Genomic DNA, 19,698 nt, shown 5'->3' on the forward strand with positions numbered 1-19,698 from the left:
AGACAATCAACTGCCCCAAGACAGAGATAGTCAGTTGCACAAGCACTCATGTCACGAATTTGGCCTGTCAGCAGCTAGAGGTGCAGGGCTTCAGAACCCAGAAGCCCTGCACCTATCTCCTCGACAGCAGGCAGGCTTTGTGGCCTCAGCAGGGGCTACTACCTCTGCAGCTTTCACCCTGCTGCTCCTTAACACGCACAATGTCACCCATGTCACGAGTTTCGCTTCTCCTCAGCTTGAGGTTCAGTTTCTCCCAAATCCCTGCACTTACCTCCTTGAAACTTGGCAGGCTTCATGGCCTCAGCAGGGGCCACCACCCCTGCAGTTTTTCACCCCCCTGTCATGTAATACATACATGTGACATGAGTTTTGCTTTCAAGAATTTGGGGTAAAGTTCCCCCCAAACCTCTGCACCGATCTTCTTGAAACTTAGCAGGCTTCATGTTCCAGCAGCGGCTACTACTCCTGCAAGCTTCATCCAAATCAGACAAAAAACAATATTTCATTGATTCCCCATTATACCCTATGGCCGGATCTCCGAAGCAGCTCTGAAATTTCGGAGCCGCTTCAGCCGTATCAAAGCAGCAACCCAGTCCAGAGCTCTGGATTGGATCCCTGGCATCCAAAGTGGCTCAATCTGAAGTCGGATCGAATAGCTGCCTACTCGCACAGGCCTAGTTCCCATCCCCATGCCCATTCCACAGGATGGGTCCCTGAGGCTGCCATGGACAGAGGGCACACACCAGCATCCCGTCTCATGACCCCACTGGAGGGGGGCTGTGGGCCTTGGCATCCCACCTCCAGACTGCTGACAGCTAAGAGAGTAAGTCTCAGAGTGAAACCCACTTCCTGATCAGATGTACTTTGACTCTAGGATTGGTAGATACAGTACTGCTTGATTGTTTGTATTGTTGCTTTTTTATATATCACACTGTATCAGTAAACTTGCCTATTATCAACTGGCAGGTGTTGTGGTCTGTCTGAGGGTTGTACTTGCTCAAAACAAAGGTATAGGGACTGGGTCCAAATCCAGTGCCAATACCTCAGACCGGTGGAAATACATTGACAAGGATGTCAACTTCACTAAGCAGCTTCCAGGGCTCTCAGATTTTGTGGCTGAGAAACTCCACACCTGTAAGCCTGGAAGACCTTGGCGTGCAGGTGCAAATCAGGGTTCCTAAAACTGCTGGGCTCTTTGCTGCAGAGCTTGGAGCTGAACCCCAGCTAGATCCAGGACTTGAACACCAGGAATGGCTAGTTGTCTTGGCAACAGGATGCTGGAAGCATAGATTTCCAGCCTTTCAGCAGTCTGTCTAGTACATGCCCAGTAGGGCTGTGTGAAACAGCACCATTTCATTTTGACTTTTGTTTCACCATTTCAAAGAAACAGTGTTTCATTCCACTGTTTCGAAGCACTGTTCCATTTCATTGAAACTTTCAAAATGTTTTGAATGGCCTCGTTTTGTTCCAAAGCTGTTTTGAAGCCTTTCTTTTCATTTTGATTTTGCTGGTTCGAGCTCAGAACAAGTAGAAACAGCTTTGAAATGAAACACCCATTGAAATTTTGCACAGCCCTAATGCCCGACAGCCCATTTCAGGATAGGTTCCCACAAGAACCTGTTTGTAACTCAGCAGAGAATCATCAGACTTAAAAGTTTTTAGCTGAAATTCCAAATCCAAAAACTTGACATTTCTCTGTTTTACTGCACAATTTCTAATCATATCTACTGTAAACAGCCTTTCTTTTCTGTTGGCTTGTTACCTCCAACTCTCTCCACTGCTCTTTTCCAGGCTCTGCATTTCAGTCTCACTTTACTGACCACACCTTTTTCTTCTTCTGCCAATCCCTTCTGTCCCTGTCAATCCCTTACTGGAGGGGCTTGCCTGTTTTTCTTTTTCACATTATAAGATCTTCAGGGCAGAGTGCTCTGTCTTTGCCTAGTACAATGGGGTCCAGATCTTGGTTTCAGCCCCTCATAGTAATACTACTACAAACAAAATAACAACAGTTTCTGAAGGAGTAGGTAGTAAAATAAAAAAGAAACAGGGTATGTCTAATATTGCAACAATGCATGTTTGTATGTGAATCCTCTTTTGGGCCCAACTTCAGGATTTCTGCTGCCCAGCATGGTGAAAAATCAGCTTCACTGGTGATGAAGCTCCTTGGCACAAGAAAAGGTATGGAAAGGAGGCCAGGTTTCAAGGTTCTGAATAGTCTCTAACAAGGCAACTAATGAAGACACATTATTGGAAGCCTCAGAATAGGCCTGTGTTTTCCCTTGGTAGCTAAAAGGAAAGCGCCAAAACTGAAACCAATGTGGGGGAGGGGGGGAGGGGCAAAGCGAAGGAGAATCACAGAGTTTATAATTAGTCCCTAAATTAAAGGGCACAGATAATGCTTATAAAATATAAAGCCGTGTCAAGCAGAAACAGAAAATCATTAAAATGGAAAAGAACATATCTCAGTTAAAAATAATATAACAATTGTTTTTGTTCTTTTTGCATATAAAATGCAGTGAAAATAAATTTAAAAAGAGTAACTTGATGCCTTGTTATGGACTAATCAGATGCATGGCACAGAGCTCAGACAAATGGTTTAACTTAAATGATTTTTGGCTATGAGTCTCCCTTCCTTCTTTTGTCTAGAAAAGCACAGATGTTCCTCACAATAGGGCTGCCTATTAGCTCAGCCTTTTGTCTAAGGAGGTGATTTTGAGTCTTAGACAGCGAATTATTCTGGGGTGGGAATCTATTTAGGCTAATATTGTTAACACACTACGTGTCTTTTTCAGTATTTATAATGCTTCCATGTTTAAAAATGGTATCATGGATGCATTTTATAGATTTTTAAACAAACAAACATATGTTTGAGAACTGAAGCATGTTAGTAGGAATTTACATTCTAGTACAGTCTAAATAATATCTTAGGTCAGAGGCCCTTCCCAAAAAGAATGATTTTAGCACAAAGCAGCCCCAAATTTGATTGTCAGGGCAGTTCTACATGAGATGCTTTACTGTGCATTAGGCAAATCTAATGCTGCAAAGAAAATTCAGGTGTATTAATTGCACATGCAGATGCGCCAACATTGACTTTCATTCAGCTGAAAAGTTTACTCTTCCTATGTGGAGCTAGAAGGGAAATGGCTGGATACGTATATTTCTACATGTGATGGTACAACATTTTCAGCAGAAGTACACAGCACAGCACTCAGGAATATAAAAAAAATATGGGACATTACTGTAGGATTTATTGCTGTTTTCAATATAGGTAGTAAGTAGGAAATACATGCATTTGATCTCATATTTTTCATGTAATACACAGGGAAACTGAATCCTAATTGGGAGTGACAGATTTAAGAATTCCATACCATATATATAGTTCCCTAAGCTCTCACCTGCCCAGACAACATATGGTTTCACACCAGAAAAGTTAAGGATTAAGAATCTGATATAACTTGTTGGTCAAAAGGAGTCTGACCATGAACTTCAACATGAGAGTAGGGAACTACAATCATAGGCAACAAAGTCAATTGACTGAGTGTGGTGGAGGTAGACAGGAAGATATGGCAGGACCAGGCAAAGATGGGAAAGGAGAGAGTGCTGAATAAGAGCCCTGATAAACCTAAAACTGGTGTTTGTTATTGATACCATTCTAACATACTACTACTACCATAATATATACAAGCAATTATGGGGGAAGAACTTTTTCCTTTTATTCCTTTAAATTCTATACATGAATGAACACAACTGAATTAAAATTGCTTACCCACATTATGAGAATGGGCTTTGGTAATTTTTGGACTTGTATCTATGGAAGAGTGGAATATTAGGCAAACTATGATTGACATTTTCATACTGCATTTCACAGTTACCTGTACTTTCATACTGCCCAAATAGCATAATACACCTGGAATGAGCTATGTAATATTATTTTCACTTAAATATTATTCAAGCATTATTCCATTTTAAGATGCTGTACATATTAATGCTCCCTTTTGGAACTGAAATGCAAAATACATGAGTTTACTTGATAATAAGTGCATTTAAAGCTACAAGGTCTTTGAACATTTTATTTGGTTTTATATGACTTTGCTTTCCTTTTAAATCACTGCCTAGAATAACCCAATGAGGAAAAAAATACTTTAGTTCACCTGCTATGCTCCTGATCTTTTGCTGTCTTTCATCTGGCTGGGGCCAGTGGCAGATGCTTCAAAGACAGATGTACAGTGCAAAAATATGGAACTACTTTCCAACTGACAAAGTTTTACCTGCATTTCTGACTTTATTTAACATAAGGTAACGCGGATGCTTTTCATATGACATTAGTCCTCATCAGGGTGACAATATTTCAGTAAATTAATTTAAGTGCATATACCCTGTTTTGTGTTTGCTCACCAAAAGAAGGCCTCTTCAATAAAGATCATATTAATTTTGAGACACTTTCTGTGTCTAATCTAACCTCAGACACAGTGATGATTACTAGTAGTTAAATAATTGGTACAGTAAACTTTGAAACAGTGCAGATCTGGAAAGTTCTTCTGAAGCCAGATTTGCACTACAGTCAAGCATGAGTCAGCTAAATTTCAGGACTCTGTTTAGCATTTGTCTGTGACTGATCATGAGAGCCACAATTTGATATGTCCAACTATAAAAGACAAAAGCTCTGTTGCAAGGCTTCATTCAAAGAAACTAAAAAAACTTTTTTTAGTACATGCATACACCACTAACAACCCAAATGCCCAGTCGTGTCTTCAAAATGGGATTTACATGTTGGCAATGTGCTCTGGTATGTGCAATCTCATTCTGTCATAATATAGAAAAGAAATGGTACATTCACAATATATAGTTTTCATGATACTAAACTGTATTTTGCAACTTTTCTGTTGTATGCTGTGCTATCTTCAGAAGCCAACTTTTACCTTTACTAGCTGTACAAGTGAAAGGCACAAACTTATTCCAGTTACAACATTCTAGTCTAACACACACAAAAATATGAGGCTTTTACCTATTACATTCTATAACCCCAAATGTTTATACCATTTGCACTTGGGTTAGCCCCATAAACCAGTTAAATAAATTAAAACTGGGGCCAATTACAAAGTAAAATTATCATTTGGTAACTAATGCATATTTGCATTCATAGATGGTGGCACCAATATGCATTTTTTCCCCAAAAGAGACAGATGCTATAATGTCACAGCATTTTGCTTTTGTGATATGGTAGTGGTTGGAGACCAATGTGTGGTAGTGGATGGAAATTCTCTTCTGCAGGGGAGAGGCATCCATCTGTCAACTTGACCTGTTGTCTTCAGCAATCTCTTGCTTGCCCAGAGCCTGGATGTCACAGAAGGATTACCAAAATGTCATGGAAGGATTACCAAGATTTATCTGGCCCCATGACTACTACCCCAAGCTGCTTATCCATGTGGGCACCAACAATACTGTCATGGATGACCCTGAGCAGATCAAAAGTGACTACAGGGCTCTGGGTGTAAGGGTGAAGGGGACAAGGGCTCAGGTGGTGTTCTCCTCAATCCTTCCAGACAAGGAGAAGGGCCTGGACAGGAGTAGAGGCATCCTGCAAATCAATGCATGGCTTCACAGATGGTGTCACCAGCAGGACTCTGGCTTTTTCAACCATGAAATGTTGTTCCAAGAAGAAGGATTGCTAGGACGAGATGGGATCCACCTGCTGAATAGACCTCACTATCATAGTGAGGAGGGCTTTAAACTAGGTTTGCCTGGGGATGAAGACCAAAGCCCTGAGGTAGGTGGGGAAATGGGTGACCTGGAAGAAGCACAAATATGAGGGAGTAACAAAGGAGGCCTTTGCATTCTTCCTGAGAAAGTAGGTCAATCGACTAGTTACTTCAAGTGTTTGTACACGAAAGCACAGAGTCCTGAAAACAAGCAGGAAGAACTGGAAGTCCTTGCACAGTCACAGAACTATGACACGATTGGAATAATGGAGACTTGGTGGAATAGCTCACATGACTGGAGCACTGTTAGGTGCATAACCTACTTAGGAAGTTTAAGCAGGGGAGAAGAGGAGGAACTGCACTTCATTGTAAAATGGCTGTATGATTGCTCAAAGGTCCAGTATGAAACTGGAGTTGCAGCTAGCAACAGACATGAAGGGTAACAAGAAGGGTTTCTACAAGTATGTCAGCAACAAAAGGAAGATCAGGGAAAGTGTGGGTCCCTTACTGAATGGGAGAGACAGCCTGGTGACAGATCATGTGGAAAAAGCTGAAGTACTCAATGCCTTTTTCACTTTAGTCTTCACAGGCAAGGTCAGCTCCCAGACTACTGTACCTAGCAGCAGCCTGGTGAAGAGGGGGAGCAGCTGACAGTGGCAAAAGAACAGGTTAGGGACTATTTATAAAAGCTGCACGTATATAAGTTCACGTGGCCATATATAATGCACCTGAGGGAGATGGCCAATGTGATTATAGAGCCGCTGGAAATCTTTGGAAACTCATAGTGATTAGGAGAGGTTCTCTATGATTGGAAAAGGGCAAATACAGTGCTCAAATTTAAGGAAGGGAAGAAGAAGGATCCAGGGAACTACAGATTGGTCAGCCTCACCTCAGTACCTGGAAAAATCATGGACCAGGTCCTTGAGGAATCCATTTCTAAGCACTGGAGGATTAGGTGATTAGAAACAGTCAGCACGGATTCACCAAGAGCAAGTAATGCCTGACCAACCTGATTGCCTTCTATGATGAGATGACTGTCTTTGTGGATGTGAGTGGAGCAGTGTACATGATATACCTTGACTTTAGCAAGGCTTTTGATATGGTCTCCCACAAGATTCTTGTAAGCAAGCTAAGGAAGTATGGCTTGGATGAATAGATTATCAAGGTGGATAGAAAAATGGCTGGATTGTCAGGCTCAAAGGGTACTAATCAATGGCTTGATGTCTAGTTGGCACCCAGTGTCAAGTGGAGTGCCCCAGAAGTCAGTCCTGGGACTAGTTTTGTTCCATATCTTCATCAATGATCTGGAACATGGGATGGAGTGCACCCTCAGCAAGTCTGTGAATTACACTAAACTGGAGGCAGTAGTAGATAGGCTGGAGGATAGGGTTAGGAGTTAGAGAGACCTGGACAAATTGGAGGATTGGGCCAAAAAGACATCTCATGAGGTTCAATAAGGGACAGAACAATCCCATGTGCGGTACAGGCTGGGGGCTCACTGGCTAAGCAGCAGCTCTGCAGAAACAGATCTGGGGTTTACAGTGGACAAGAAGTTGAATATGAGCCAAAAATGTGCCCTTGTTGCAAAGAAGGCTAACAGCATACTGGGCTACATTAGTAGGAGCTCTGCTAGCAGATTGAGAGAAGTGATCGTTCCCCTCTATTCAGCACTGGTGAGGTCACATCTGGAGTACTGTGTCCAGTTTTGAGCCCACTGCTACAGAAAGGATGTGGACAAATTGGAGACAGTCCAGCAGAGGGTGACAAAAATGGTGAGGGGGCTGAAGCACATGAGGGAGAGACTGAAGGAACTGGGTTTATTTAGTCTGGAGAACAGAAGACCAAGGCGGCCTTAATAGGAGCCTTCAACTACCTGAAAGGTGGTTTCAAGGAGGATGGAGCTAGACTGTTATCAGTGGCAGCAGATGACAGGACAAGGAGCAATGGTCTCAAGTTGCAGCAAGAGAAGTTTAGGTTCGATATCAGGAAAAAACTCTCTCACTAGGAAGGTAGTAAAGAACTGGAACAGGTTACTCAGGGAGACTGTGGAATCTCTATCCTTGGAAATTTTTAAGACCCAGGTAGACAAAATCTTGGCTGGGATCAGTGGGATAATACAGTTGGGTATGGTCCTGCTTTCATCAGCGGTTAGACTAGTTGACCTCCTGAGGTCCCTTCTAAACCTAATTTTTCATGATTCTATGATTCCAAGTCAGCACTTCATATAAAGCAGTTATATGGCTCCAGCACATTAATGATGTGTAGAGGGGGAAATGAAGTATATGAGAGAAGCAGCAGCACTTCATATCAAGCAAACTGGACAACTTGCACCTGTATGATGAAGGATAGGTATTCTCTAGCCTAGTAATAAATATGAAGATACAGTGAATGACAACAAAAGTGTTAAGTGAAATGTACTCAAAGGCAGCGTTTATATTTCTGCTCTCATTCTCCAATGGTTCTTCAATTTCAAACGCAAAAGCTGGAAAACCCACATAAGGAGGAATAACATAATTCCTCAAAGAAGAAAAATACTCAAAGGAAAAAATGAAGTTGAAAAAATGAAGTTGAAATAATTCATAATCTAAAAATACTTAACATAAAACCTGTAAGGAATGAAATGGAGTTGTTTTAGAGCAGTATACACAGTGCCCCATCCTGTAAAGTCTTTCATATATACTTATCTTTAAATCTACTGACTGGTGAATTTGACAGAATTTAAGCAATTGCTTAACATTATCAACTTATGTAAAGGCCATAATATGCTAGGAAATATACATAAAAAGTGACAGGTAGGAGAGTATAAAACAGCAGACTGATTGGATCACATGTCCTAGCAATGCTTGATGCCTATAAAAAAAGTCAGACAATCACTATAAATAAAGCATAATAAAGTTATTGGTTCCACTTAGATTTTGCTCAAACAGAAGTTTAAAGTACAGCAATAGCCATCTCTCTGTATCCATAACAAAATGTTATTTGCTAAGAGATGAATGTGGCACTGGCATCGTTCAACAGCAAATTCACACTTGCTACAGTAACTCAGGAATTCACTGGATTTTCTGATCAATATAACAGTTAATTGTTACAGCTCTGAAGTGCTTACTAACTACTTTCTTCAGAATATAATATGAAGTTCTACTTATGGAGTAGTTTTCTTTCCACCCAGCAAATAGCCTATGCAAAACAACACCTGACATTTCAAGGAACTATACACCTTTCTGTAATGAACAATGATCACTTAGAGTCAGTACCCCCCCAACGCTTAACCTGCAAATCTGTTCAAGTGCAAGATCCTGTTCCTACAAATACTGAGTGAAATAAGGAGTTCATCCACCTCCCAAAAGACCATCACTGAAGTTCAAGATGCTCAGCAACTTACAGAAAGGGGTCTTTTGTTGAGGGGAGGGAGGAGAACAGGGGGAATTTTCTACCTATGCCATAATATACACAGAAAACTTGGGATAAAAAGCCTTTTGCAGGTATACTGTCAGCTACAATCACAACCTGTTAAAGAACACACACAACAAAAGCACTACAGTATATTCCAAAATCAAACCCACAAAACACCTGTTCAGCACAAAAGGGCTGAGAAGAACTTATGTAACGACTCATTTTGAGGCCTAACAATAACACACAAATTCCTTCAGTCAAACAATATGTCCAGAGTCAATAATATCCAGAAAACACTGCTCCAGAAGGGAGGCTAAGCACATGACAGACCAAGACGCAGGCCCAGAAGGACCTGCAAGTAAGCATGCTAGTGTCAACAGTCCTCTAAGTGGCGATGCCATAGCCTGTGACTGCTGTCAGTATGTAAGGAATGAGAGGAATAACACTCAAAGCATTAAAAAGCCACTGCTGAGCATTTTAAAATAATCCACAAACTATTTTTAAAATTAATGTTTATGTTTTCCTATCTTTTATAAAGCAAGCCAGAAAGTTCCTCAACCTAAGCCCAAAAGAAGCAGAACAGTTAAAAAACCAAGAACAAAACTGGAATGGCAAATTTGATTTGGCTAGATAAAATTGTGGGACATCTTAGTATATTGAGAGGTGTACCAGCAAAATTGCAAAGGTAACTGTGCTTTCACTTTAATACTCTACCTTACTTTGAGTATTAATTAGTGCCTGGCATAAAATAAATATTAAGAAAGCAAAGCGCTGCTTAACTTTCTGTCTCCTGCAGTACCATCATTTAGCTTGTTTTCCAGGAACCGAACAGTTGTCCTCTTCTTCTAAAAAGACCTGAATTTCAAATGTAAAAAACCCCACCATTCATAAGCAGAAACACATGTTTTGGAAAATAAATTTTTCAGATTGTCTTGATGCATCATGAAGAAACAAAGAAAATAATAATAATAAAGATGCAATCCCCTTTTTCTATGACTGCTGCTACTAGGATGGGAAGTCCAAATTTTGCCTGTTTTCAAAACCGATTATCGGGGAGGAAATCAATTTTTAATTTTTTAAACAAACTAAAAATACAGAAATGAGTCTACTATAATTTTAACGCTTTGAAGCCAGGAAAAAGCAAACACCTGAAAAGAGAGAGAGAGAGCACGCACGTGAGTGTGCACATGCTTTCTAGTGGCTTAACAGTACAGTGGGATACAATTTGTTTCTGAGATCAGAATGAGGGTCATGAGTAGCTCTCATTTTGAAACTACTGGGAATGGGATTAGTCAGGCCCTGAGGAATGGAAAAGTCTCATTACTCTTTGCAGCAAACTATCTGGCCAATAAAAAGGGCAGCATCACTGGACCAAAGAAAATGCCTTTATCTTTCAAGGATGGACAATATAACATAAATCCCAACTCTAAAGTGAGTAAGAGGAGAGAATAGAAACTGAGATCAGGAGAGATCACCACTCTGCAAATTGGTTTCACACAGTAAAAAAAAGAAGTCAGAGGAATCCTTACAGTGACACCCACAGAATATGGGCTGGACTATGAAAGAAGCCTGAAAGAACTGTTAATGTTAAATGGCATACACCAGTTTTCCCACTCAATAACAGACAACAAAACTCAATTATGAAAAATTGGAATTTTTTTAACATGCTTGTAATAAATATTCTACATGGTAACATTTTAGACCTTTGGGGGGAGATGCTTCCTTGAGTCATGAGGAAGGGTGATGCCATGGCTGGGCATAGTACTCCATTATTTGCAAAAGGAAAAAAAAAGAGTATTTGATAGCCACAGTGGTTAACTTGTGGAGTTCTCCATTTGCACCTTATTCATTTAGCCCTTGTGATAACTACGTTTACATGAACCAAATCTAGAAATTAAATGCTTTAAATGTTGATACTTCTATTAGTCAGATTTACTTGATTCAATTTGTTTTGAGGGAGATTTTCCAAATAATTTTTTAGGGGGGAAAAAAAAGAAGATACATGTAGCTGGCATCATCTAGGAATCAGCCATATCAGTTAATTTACCCTAAATTTTTGGATGGCATAATGCTACAGTTGCATGTTATGATGCTGACACCTGTTTGGGATTTTTTCCTTTTAAATTTCAAAAGGGCACTTCGGTACCTGCCTGATATACAGCAAGTTCTTTTATGTGCCCTATTTATCTTCAAATTTATCTATTTATGTCAGACAAGAGAACATATGAGCGCAGCAGCTGTTACTATAGCAATGAAACTCAAATGATTTAAAGAGAGGACAAAAATTCACCATTGAAAGATGTTCAGTTCAGTAGTTAGATGATTTAGAAGACGGAACATTAGCCTTTCAATTCCAGGTCCTGGCTCAAAGTTTGTGCTTATGGAGAAATGAAATTGGCAATTCCAACTTGTTCCCCAAAGAGTCATAAGAGCCACACAGCCAATACCCTATAATTCAGTACAATCTGGCATATTTGAAATCTCTTGTAGGAAGCAGTACAGACATTGTCAGATAAACTCAGCATCTCACAGCTCAAGGGAGGTGCTGTCCCCTAGGTAAGGATTGTGGCTGAAACAAAGGTAGAGAAAGAATGTAACTGTGTTTTGGGGGAAGGGGAGAGAGATGTACTTTGATTAAGAAACAGGAATTCAGTGTCTAATACCGCAAGCTCTTTAACTTTGTGAACAAAAAGATTTACCTAATATCTAAAAGATTAGATGAATCAATAGGAGCAAAGAGGAGTGGCTTTTTGATGTACAGTTTATCACTGATTTAACTGAAGCTGCAAGTCTCTTAAGGTTGTTTTCTACCAGACCCACCAAATTCTTTAATCTTCCCTTAATGTTTTATATTCTTTCAGTAATAGTTTCCACTGACACAATCCTGGAATCTCATTGCTTTACACGCTACATGGGTGTCTTGATAGTAGCAGAACCATTTAAAGCATGCTATCTTTAAGAGGTCAGAAATGCCCAGAGTAAGTCTTTTCCCCTCTTCATGTACAAATAATAATGGATCCTACCTATAAGCATTATTACACTGAAACGGACTGCCCATAACAATCATTTAGAAAGCATTTAAAGCGTTAAAGAGGAGAGATTGGCTTGATTTACCTGCTAGGGAGCCAGGTCTCTGTAGGGTAGCAGTGGCATACAGTTCCTGGGAATGCTTGCTGTACTGATCTGAAGTATGGACCAGCCGTTTTGTAGGAGACAGAGTAGCATAAGTGCCAATGGTGGAGCTTAGCTGATGTATAGGAGAGGAGGAAATATTAGACTGTATGGTGGGTGGAGAGGTCACACGAATTGGGGACGGAGAAAGTCCAGCTGAAGACACAACGATATTGATTGGCGAGCTGGTGCTGTAAGACTTAGCTAGGCGGCTTGGAGACTGCTTGGGAGAGGAAACCCGCTGTGTGGTGCTGTATCCAGCGCTCTCTGATGCTGATCCCACCCGCTGGAGCTTGGTTGGAGAGCCCACCTGCTGCATGGACAGTGGAGAGCTCACTCTCTGGGCTGGCAGAGTGGAGCTGGAGTAATAAAGTGTCGAAGAATGCTGGGAATCAGGCAAATGGAACGCGCTCCCATGGCTTGGCACAAAGGACTCTCTTGACTGAGAGGCAGCATGTGATTGAGAGGGTTCAGATCCAGCTAAATGGGTTGCTCGACTAGTTGTGCCCTGTCATGAGGAAAGAAAACAGAGCCATCATAAATGAGACACAGAGAAAGAAGAAAAACAAGAAAGGAGCTGAATATACTTTTAACCCAGACTTACAAAATTTAACCCCTCTGCTATAAAAAAAAAAAAAAAAAAATCAGTGCTACAAAAGATTTTAAGAAAAGGAAGAAAAAAGAAACCCATATCCCTTTTCAGACCTTAATAAGGTTTGAAGCAAATGCCTTTAGGATTAAGCTACTAATATTCTTTAATATGCTAAAACATTTTTGTCCTTTAAAGGGAGGGAGGGGGAAGAAAAGAGAAAAAAGGAACAGTTTACAAAGCAAATTCTAGACAGTAAAATTCCCCTTTACCTGGCAAGTTGGTATCTGGTTATATATCAAAATTATTATTCACAAATGTTTTGTGCTGAAATACTATGAAAGATTTCAAAGTTACGCCATCAGAATATTGAGATTGAAGATCTAAAATGACCAGTTCAAACTTTAATTGCAGAGACATTCCTTATGTTAGCTCATTAAAAAAAAAAAGTAAAATTAAGTTACTTTAAAGGATCATTTTAATTGAAAAACTTTCTTCATTGGAAAGCAGCTAATGTCTTTCCTGTGAGAAGAGACTAGATGAAGACAGCCCCCAGAATGTGCTGCTGCTGCCAGACAGAGTTTTCTATTTGAAATAAGCAAATTAAAAAAAAAAAAGAGTCAATAAAAATAAGAATCAATTTTCAAATCAGACTCTTCCAGTTGCAAAGCATTCTTTCTTTCCAGTACCAAGAAATGCTGCAGTAGGAACCAAAGCTATCATCACATGAAAAAGAGTAGAAAATGTCACCCTTCATAGTGTGTGAAAACCCAGCTCCACATCCTTTCCTTTCAGTTGGTCTCTCTCTCTCTCTCTCTCTCTCTTTTTTAAGAGCCCCCTGCAGCTGTGTCTTCAGACTGAAAGGCAGTTGCTTCTTATTTATTTACACGGCACAAAAGAAAAGGAGGGCAGGGGAGGAGCTGTAGAGGGGGTGGGCATTTTCCTTGAATCCCATCCAGAGAGAAATTTGCATTCGAATGAAAACAGTACATTGTCAGCCACTTCTGTGCAGGAGGTCTTAGATCTTCCTAGCAGCGTGTAGTGCAGCACAAAGTTTTCCTTAAGTCTAGTAATTTAAAAAAAAGAGAGAGGGAGAAAATCCTCAGCAGATGCTCCCTATTAAAAATTTCAATTATGAGCCTGAGCCCCTTCTGGAACAACAGAGAATAGAATGAACACTCTTATCTCTGTACATAGACAGCATTCCAATTTTTATCAGGGATCTTAGGCTCAAGAGATCATTTGTGGCAGTTAATCTGGTAACATTAAAATCCTCTAATAACAGCACCCTGGAGTGAGAGATAGGAAAGCTCTCTGTTGAAAGATAGTCTCTTGTTTCTGATACATTTTCTTCCACATACACCCTTTTTTCTGATCAGGCAGAGGATTTATTTGAAACCTTTAGCACTGCTCCAAATCCTGGAAAATGACACAATTTAAAACATCATAATCAAGGGTCCCTCCCTTCCCCTTTCAGTTCAGCATCTATTGAGGGGAAAAAGAACTCCCTTAAAATACTGTAAATATCTTTATGTTTGCTTGTGAAACAATCTTGATATTTTCTCTTGATGAATCCAATCGTAGCCAATGAGGTTAATCCGAGGCGTGATTATTGCTAATTGATGAATCTCAAAATGTATTGCTTTGAACTTGTACTTCCTTTTTAATAGGCTGTAAAGAGAGGGTTTTATTTGTTTTTGCATTTGTTTGTTTCCTAAATAAGTTCCTTTGAAAGAAGCCTATTAATTACTGGTATAAAACTGTTGATCGTGACTCTATTAATTTCACTACATTCCCTCACAGATGAAGGCCCAGTGTACATGGAAAGAAATAACAGAATAAAGCACAAATGGCAAGTCACTGAAAAGTAAGTCACTGAAAACCTGCATTTTCTTTAAGTTACCTGATGGGGAAAGTTCTTACTTTTACTTCTTTCTTTGTATCTGAGACTCTTTTAAATTAGTGTACTTTGTATAGTGTTGAGAAAATAGTTTAATGTGTTTTTCCCTAGATATTCATCCTATGAAAAATGCAAGAATATTATGATCTGCATCTCACAGCTCAAGGGACTTTTCAACATTGTGCTTCAAAAAGTTGGTGGATGTGAAAGCTAAAGTAACCTTGAGTTTGGAACATCAACTTAGTTTCACATACGAAAAGTGCAAGTTCTGTACTGGTTGGAACTAGGGACAGCTTACAGAAATGCTACTCTCAATTCAGTTCACTATAGAAACTACACAGAAGTCAAAGGAGATGCAACTAAACACCACTTTTTTGTTAACCATTCTGAAGTTATAATATTTTATGAACTGATGTAAGTTAAAACACCACAAAATTAAATACAGATCCTCAAATCTGTGTATCATTCTGGATGAACAGGCAATATCCTGGAATACTATTCTGAAGACTGCTTAAAAGAATCAGGAATGTATGGCCTCATCCAGGATAGAAAAGGTTTTGAAAAGATCAGGAGGCAACTATCTATGGCATCTCTTTACCAGATAAGAAAGTCCAAACTACATCTGAATTTACAATGATGAAAGAACATAACTTTCATCTACGATTTTAAGTTAGAGCTGATCATTCTTCATTGAATGTAAGTCTGCCAAGACAGGAGAAAATATGGTCATTCCAAATCTTGCATGGTCAAGAAGGACTTGACATAATTATTCTATTGAATTTTGAAGTTCATTTAATAGCCATTAAAGAGAGGATTCTAATTTTGGCATGGTAAATTAGGGGTAGAATAGTTTAATACTATTTTTTTAAGTTAAAAGTTTTTCTGTTAGTCTAAAGATCTCATGGGAATGTTCAAAACACATCATGTACCATTTGTTTTCCTGAAATCAATTCAGGGTTGCCTACTATTCTAAATACAAGGAGTAAAACATCAAAGCTAACCCATATTCTTAATAATTCTCCATCAATGGGATCGAGTTCTGGTGTCAGCAACTTCAAGAACTGCAGGGTGGTCTACTCTGGAGCAGAAGGGGCAGTGGAACACTGACGTGAAATGGTTAAATTGGAAGTTCAAACAGCAATCCGTTCCTTTAGGCCCCTTGTGAAACTGAGTACTGGATCTGGGTGAGGAGAAAGCACTTCTGGATGGTCAGACTGCAATTGAACCCTCTGATGGGGCTAATAACTGAAAGGAGGGCAGAGCTGTCTCAGCTGTGACTAATCCCATTCTATATTAATTGTATTATGAGGTTCACTTTCTCCTAAATCATCACATTAAATCGTCATACACTAATGTCTTCTATTTCAATATATATTGTGGGTTTGGAAAAAGAATCTATTTCGTATGTGCCCTTCACCCTTCTTCATTGGGGAGGACAGCTTTACATATTTCATCCCTCATTCACCCAGCAACATTAAATTTTATGGAGGGAAGAGTATAATCATCATAGCTTTTTTCTCATTATCATCTTTATCACAGTAATTTTGTGACTAAACTGGTAAATTTTTACAAAGAATTTTTCAGACTAGGTTAATATGTTGTTGTATCCTCTTGCTTTAGTTTTGCTATGTATGCAACATAGTGGGGGAAGGGGGAATCTCCTGCGTCTCTCCTGCATGCACAAAGAAGTAATCTAGCAAACAATAACCTGATTTCTTGTGTGCACATGAAATAAAGCCTCTTTGAAATTCTGCCTCATTGTATATAATTTAATGTTGACTCCTTTCTTTCATCAGTTTATGTTTTTGCTTTCAATAAAATGCTCTGCGAGAACATTAACAGAACTGTGAAAATGATCATTTTCTGTTCCATATTTAGACAAATATAAATGAATGGTCAACAGTGATATTGGCACAACAAAGCCAACAGAGCTTTATAGCCACACAAATTCCTGAATATTCTGATTTGGAGTCTACCCACTAGATGTTCTGTGTATGTGCCTATCATTTTTGCCTGTTGTGTGCCTATCATACAGATAAAAATCTGTATTTATGCATGCAAACTGATTTTTCAGTCTCAGACCAAAATTTAAGATATTTTCTTTTAGAGAAAAAAGATCAAATAAAAGCATCACAAGGTGGTCCTAGTGCTAGGCAAAACGTAGTTGAAAGGGACAAAGAACTGTGCAAATCATATTGTTGGAAATCTTGTCAAAAGTTTATTTTCAGTGACAACTTTAGGTGAGTAACAGCTACAAACAGTACACATGAAGTCAACTCAAAATTAATAAAATATCAGCACCAGTATATGTATGTTAATAAAAGAACACTCATTTGTGGGGAGAACTGCTTAACAAAGGGAAGTCCCAAAGAAAGCTGAGGCAACAAAATTACATGAAAGCAAAATGAAGAGCAGGGACATGTTAACTGGTGCACACTTTTACAGTGCAAATCTAGAACATAAGACAAATAGAAAATCATTTGGGTTTTCAAAAAAAAGATCTAAAACCTGAAGCACAGAGGAAACACAACTTTCCAATGGATCTAAAGTGCTTTCAAACTGTAGTCAACTGGAAAACAAAATAATGAATTGATTCTATTTCAAGAAGAAAAAAATCATACTTGTCTTTATACTGCTACAGTGAACCCTAAATCAATATTTCATACAAAATTCCATTCTCTACATTGTAAGTATCAAGATGTAAACCTTCATAAGGGTACCTGGTTGAATCGCATAATGATAAAACACATCATGCTACAACATCCCTTTGGTTCCTTGGGAATTAAATGAAGGTGTGATTTCAGATGTCACGCTAGGAGTCTACAGGTAATATCCATCTTGTCAGTCATCCAGAACAAACTGCATTAGATGCAATGTATTTATAAGGTCCCAGGTTCATTCTTTTAGGGTATAAAGACAGATAAGCTGAGAGCAACTGTTTATCAATGCCAGTGACTTCTACTGCATGTAAATAGTTATTATTGCATATATTATGATACCACCTGTTAAATGCCTCAATCTGCCTGCACTGAGGTCTATAACAAGAGATACATAAATGCAGTCTATGTGGCTATCACAAACCTCCCATTGCTTCCAATTAAGTCAGTGGCAAAACTACCATTCACTGGGCCTTAAATTGTCTATCAGGTACAGTATGTTTGAAGATTCCCTAAAGACAAAAGTACAAAGGAAAGGCCTAGTCGCATAAATCAGAGGTATTATCAGAAAGAAAGGCATTAGCACAAGTCAGATCAAGCCAAGCACAATCTTAGCAGGCACAGCCACTCAGTTGGTCCCACAAGGTTGGATGTCCACAGCCCGTGCATGTTGAACAAACAAAACAGAGCCCTTCCCTGGCTCTATTATCTCACCCATTCTATGGTGAACTGATTCAGAATTTTACCTTAAATCCAAGATTTTAAACAAACTGAACCTGGGAAGAAACTTCTCTTTGTAAGACAGGACAAACCCTATGACAGACTGCTTCAGTTCCCAAACATAACACATGCTCTTTCAAAAATGAACAGTAATATGAAGAGCAGCACCCCATATCAGATTTAAATAATCCAATGGGTTTCTTTATTCCACAGAACAAATAACCTTAGACTTTTTAAAATTCCAGCTGAGACCTGTGGGTCAACTCTGCTTGTTTTTAAACCAATACAATGTCTGCCTCATAAAATCAACAGAAATGGGACCTGTAAAGGGGTATCTAAGACAAGACCCAATACTGCACGCTTGAGTTATACCTTCTCCAGAAGCCATAAGAAACAGGAGGAAAGTCACAGGCTACATTTCAGAACTCAGCAAGTGTAAAGCCCTGCTACCCAGACTTAGCGTTCTGTGCATCTCTATTGTACTAGGCTTGTCTTCTTTGGGAGGAAAAGGGATAAAGAAGTGTAATCCATGCTAGATTTTCTCTTCTTCCTAAAGTTGTTTAGTTTTTAGTGATATCTCAAATGGATTAGCTTTATTTTGGCACGTACAGATCTTGAGTCTACCCTTGTCCCATTTCCTAATGCTAGGTTTTAAAGAAACAAATGAAAGCAAGGTGGCAGCAGCTATTCTGGGCTTTTAAGGTTGGCATAAAGAAAATCCTTTATCAATTTTTTCATTCATCCAAACCAGTCTTGTGAATTGCTCTTTGTTGCTGAATGCCATATAAACTGTATATTGCCATATTTGGTCTGCTACCTTTGTACAGTTAAAGAAAAGTCTTGTGCTCACATGTGGACTTTCAAATAACCTCTGTTATCCTGCTAGGGGTCATTGTGAAGTCACTGTTTTTAATATTGGTTTAATAGAAAAACAAGCAGCCAACACCTGGTATGTAGATCATCCAAGTAGGGAAAAAGGATACTTTAAGTAAGAACAAACTAGAGAAGGTCTTTAGCTTTACCTGCACAAGGCACTCCATTGCGAGATTTGCTTCCCTTATACATGCAGTTACTGGTAGGTCATCCTTTTGTAGAATGACAAAAAAAAATCCTGGCTCAGCCACAGGTAAAGGGAGGGGGAGACAAGAAACTCTTAGGAAAATACCATTCTGCTGGATCACTCTGACTTTTAAACCTAATGTCTTTTACTTTTTAAATGGTGTTTAAGGTTTTCAAGTACCCATTCATGTGCCAGACAATTCAATCCCAAAGCATTAATGGTTTCGAAAGGCATGCAAGAGAAACCCCCTGCTGTTGTCTCAGCAAAGGAAGCAGGATTGGAAAGTGGTAGAAATAGCCTTACTCAGAAATGTAAACCATAGGACTTTCCTTAAATATCATCAGATCTGTGACAAATCACTAGCCCTAATCAAGACAGCTCCCATTCTAATTGAGCCTCTGTTGTTCACAATCCCAAATTATTCTAATTGGTGCTTGGCATTTATGTCCTCCTATGCAAAATTCCCATAATGTTCAATGTCATCAATACCTTTTTAGGAATTAAAAGCC

At 39.2% G+C, this 19,698-nt stretch overlaps 1 protein-coding gene across 7 annotated transcripts in view; it reads right to left on the bottom strand.

The window, feature by feature from the left end:
• The window catches only part of CTNND2 (catenin delta 2), a 1,263,346-nt gene that overhangs the window by 472,929 nt on the left and 770,719 nt on the right, over positions 1 to 19,698 (bottom strand). For all 7 annotated transcript variants that reach the window (XM_019483895.2, XM_059728600.1, XM_019483890.2 and 4 more), the window contains one exon: positions 12,207 to 12,771. In XM_019483895.2, coding sequence (XP_019339440.1) covers positions 12,207 to 12,771 — 565 coding nt within the window. The remainder of the gene's footprint in view (positions 1 to 12,206; positions 12,772 to 19,698) is intronic.

This window comes from Alligator mississippiensis, chromosome 5 (assembly GCF_030867095.1).
Source record: "Alligator mississippiensis isolate rAllMis1 chromosome 5, rAllMis1, whole genome shotgun sequence".
NCBI classification, from domain to species: domain Eukaryota; kingdom Metazoa; phylum Chordata; order Crocodylia; family Alligatoridae; genus Alligator; species Alligator mississippiensis.